Source organism: Aplysia californica, unplaced genomic scaffold, assembly GCF_000002075.1.
Source record: "Aplysia californica isolate F4 #8 unplaced genomic scaffold, AplCal3.0 scaffold00031, whole genome shotgun sequence".
NCBI lineage: Eukaryota > Metazoa > Mollusca > Gastropoda > Aplysiida > Aplysiidae > Aplysia > Aplysia californica.
In genome coordinates this window covers 461,575-464,514 of record NW_004797301.1, presented here as the reverse complement: position 1 = coordinate 464,514, position 2,940 = coordinate 461,575, and the positions used below count along the sequence as shown (strand labels likewise).

The following is a 2,940-nucleotide window of genomic DNA, read 5'->3' as shown; positions in this document are numbered from 1 at the left end:
TCCCACCCTCCCTCTCTCTCTGCTAAAATAAATTAATTATAGTAACACAAGATAGACATACCACCCAAGAAAAAAGACATACTACCCGAGATGATCAGTAAGTAGGCTAGGCCTAGCAGCAGCCTTGCATTGTAACCAATGTAAACTACCACTCGCTCAGCGAGCCAATCACAATCCAACATTTTTGGGGTCCACCTAGACACCATGACTACGTAGACCCCAATCGGGGAGTACGTAGACACTTCCAATGATTTTTGTGTTCTTCTGTTTATGGAGGATAAGTAAATGATGCTTCTTTAGTGTGATGACCTCATGTTGACATGAAAACATCTGGCCTGCGGATGTATACAGATGTAAGTCATTCTTGGCAAGTTTTGAGATATGTCTGTATGCAATGCTGCCCGCGAGTACTCAGGGCTGCTGTCTTTATGAGCAAATGGAATGGAAAGTTGGTATTATATTAGCCAGTAGCAGAGCTTTTCCAGTTTCATGTAGGTGTTTTTTAATGCCCCCATCAACACAATTTAGATCTTTAACGGGTTAGGCCTTGATCCTGTCTTTCCTGGACTGAGAGGAATACAACTTCCCAGTTGAAAGATGGAGACACTTGATAAAAATTCTCCCCACAGGGGAATTGAACCGTGGTCTTCAGCATGCGCTGGTGCAGCGTCCAACGGTTGTTCCTCAGATGCTAGTGCTTTGTCAGTTCATTTGCTGATATAATTAAAAACATTTGCTTGAAAGGTATTCCAATTTAAAGAGGTAAATATGGTAATTGATGGAGCATTGTTGAAAAGGAAGAGTTGTCTCTTTTGTTACTTTGGATCCATTTTTATGGTCAGGGTTGATGACTTGGTCTTTTTTAGAGGAGTTTTGTATCCTTGTTGGGTTCAAATGGCGGAACTCGAGTACGAGATTTAACCTCTTTGCCTTTGTTGCTATTTTGGTCCCCCTTCCGTCTGTCGCAGTTGCTCAACAAAGAGCGCAAGTTTGACAAGTTTGACATGGGAGATCCTGATCTGGAGCCGGTGAGGAGCTACGAGAACAGGACTCTGGTGCGACTGCTTTTTCACATCTGTGTGGTCATCAACTTTTATGTAAGTATACGGCATGCGATATCAGTCAACTCTTTTAACGAGAATATGGGTGGTTGGCGGGTTCTCTCGTGTGGTTTGCTCCTTCTTTCTCATCTAACGTCTATTGTCTTTGTCTCTCATCCTTTTTTGTGTGTTTGTAACTCTCTTGTGACACTTCATTTTCAGCACTAATATGGCCTAATTGTGTTGCAAGTACTGTAAAACTCTTACAAAAAATAAAATGTATATATGTAAGTGAATGCATCAAGTAACATCAGCTCTTATGAAAAATGTGGCTAGTAACATTAAGTCTTATGCAAGTGTGTATAGGGAGAAGAAATCAACTTGCTAAGTATAAGTATAAGACTCTTCTAAACGCCATTTAAAAAAGTGATGTATGACGAAATCTTATACTGAGCTGTCAAGATGAGCTTTGCGCCTGTGGTGCAGCGTTTATGCTCTCAACCACTGCAGACAGAAGCCATGTGTCTGTTTGCCAGGTGGGGATTTAAAAAAAACAGATTTTCTGAACATCTTAACTATATCATATCTCTGCTTAATTATAGCTTAAAAGAATAAAAAATTAAAAGGTTTTAATGTAGAAATGCTTTTTACCTCGCCTGAAAAATTTGCCTGTTACCGGCATGGGGCCGTTTTTCCTTACGACTGCAGAGCTGCCAGCCAGTAAGCAAAAAATGTATTTCATACATCTTTGGGGTCTGAGGAGGGAAGTCCATTTTGTATCAGAAAATGTGTATTCTCTGTTTTATAGTATTGCTCATGTGGTATCAGCTCATCAAAGAATTATTGGTGCGAAAGAAAAGGTATGAACTTTCAAGGCCGGATTTTCAAATAATAATGCAAACGAAGCCCATAAATTAAATTAAATGGAGAGATCTTTTGCTTCAGATCAATCATACTTTGAGCAGTGTGAATTTATTGAATGCAGAAAAGAGAGTGTGAAGTTTCAAAACAGTGTATTTTTGGCCAGTGTGCACCATCTTGACTGGCCATAATATTATAGGTACATTCTGATTTGTATCTGGTCTGTGCCTCGTAAATACATTCTAATGATATTTTACAGTAATGACTTTTTTGGGGATAATTGCGCAGAAGGGAGTCTTCCAACTTTTAAGAGACATTTTCCTGCTGTTCAGTGATATTTCTACTATTTTACGAGCTCTTTGCTTGCTTCAGGTGAAATTTACGTACTGATAAGTGACATTTGACCTCTCCTGCCAGGTATTCAGTCTGAATTTAATCTTCTCACTTTTTGTTCACCAGACTCATCATGCTCTCAGAGAGTGGATGGTTGGTGGGTGCTCTGGTGTGGTTTGCTCCTTCTTTCCTATCAAACATATGTTGTCCTTATCTTCAGTTTTATGTATGTTACCCTCTGGTAACACCTCTAATCTTCAGCACTTTTATGATTTTATTGTGTTGGAAGTGCCGTAAAACTGGTACTAAAACTAAAACATGCTCCCAGAGTTGGATGAGCCTGTGACTTATTTCAGTAATTTTTTTTTTCTTTTATCCTCAGTTTAGAGCAAATTTCAGTCATCTGTTCCAGCGTCAGGACTTCTGGGGTCGATTTGCTCGTGTCTACCTCAGCCCGCCTCTGTCGATCAAGCCCAGCAGGATACGATCTCCGCGCACTGTGCAAGCCTCCAAGGTTATTTCCCATCTTTTCTTCTTCTGGTTTAACGGTTATATTCAGCTTTTGGAAGTGGAAATTTATTCTTTTATCACCAAAAAGGAAATTAATTTTTCCATTTTAGATGGCACGAGGTCTGTGCATTTTTGGTTTTGACATTATTATCTTTCAAAAAATTATTTGTCAGCTGGTTACAGAATTGTCTGAAAG

At 39.5% G+C, this 2,940-nt stretch overlaps 1 protein-coding gene across 2 annotated transcripts in view; it reads left to right on the top strand.

Moving 5' to 3' along the window:
• The window catches only part of LOC101849899 (sphingomyelin phosphodiesterase 4), a 44,192-nt gene that overhangs the window by 38,458 nt on the left and 2,794 nt on the right, over nt 1-2,940 (top strand). For both annotated transcript variants that reach the window (XM_013091273.2, XM_005091491.3), the window contains 2 exons: nt 969-1,097; nt 2,617-2,748. In XM_013091273.2, the coding sequence (XP_012946727.1) occupies nt 969-1,097; nt 2,617-2,748 (261 nt within the window). The remainder of the gene's footprint in view (nt 1-968; nt 1,098-2,616; nt 2,749-2,940) is intronic.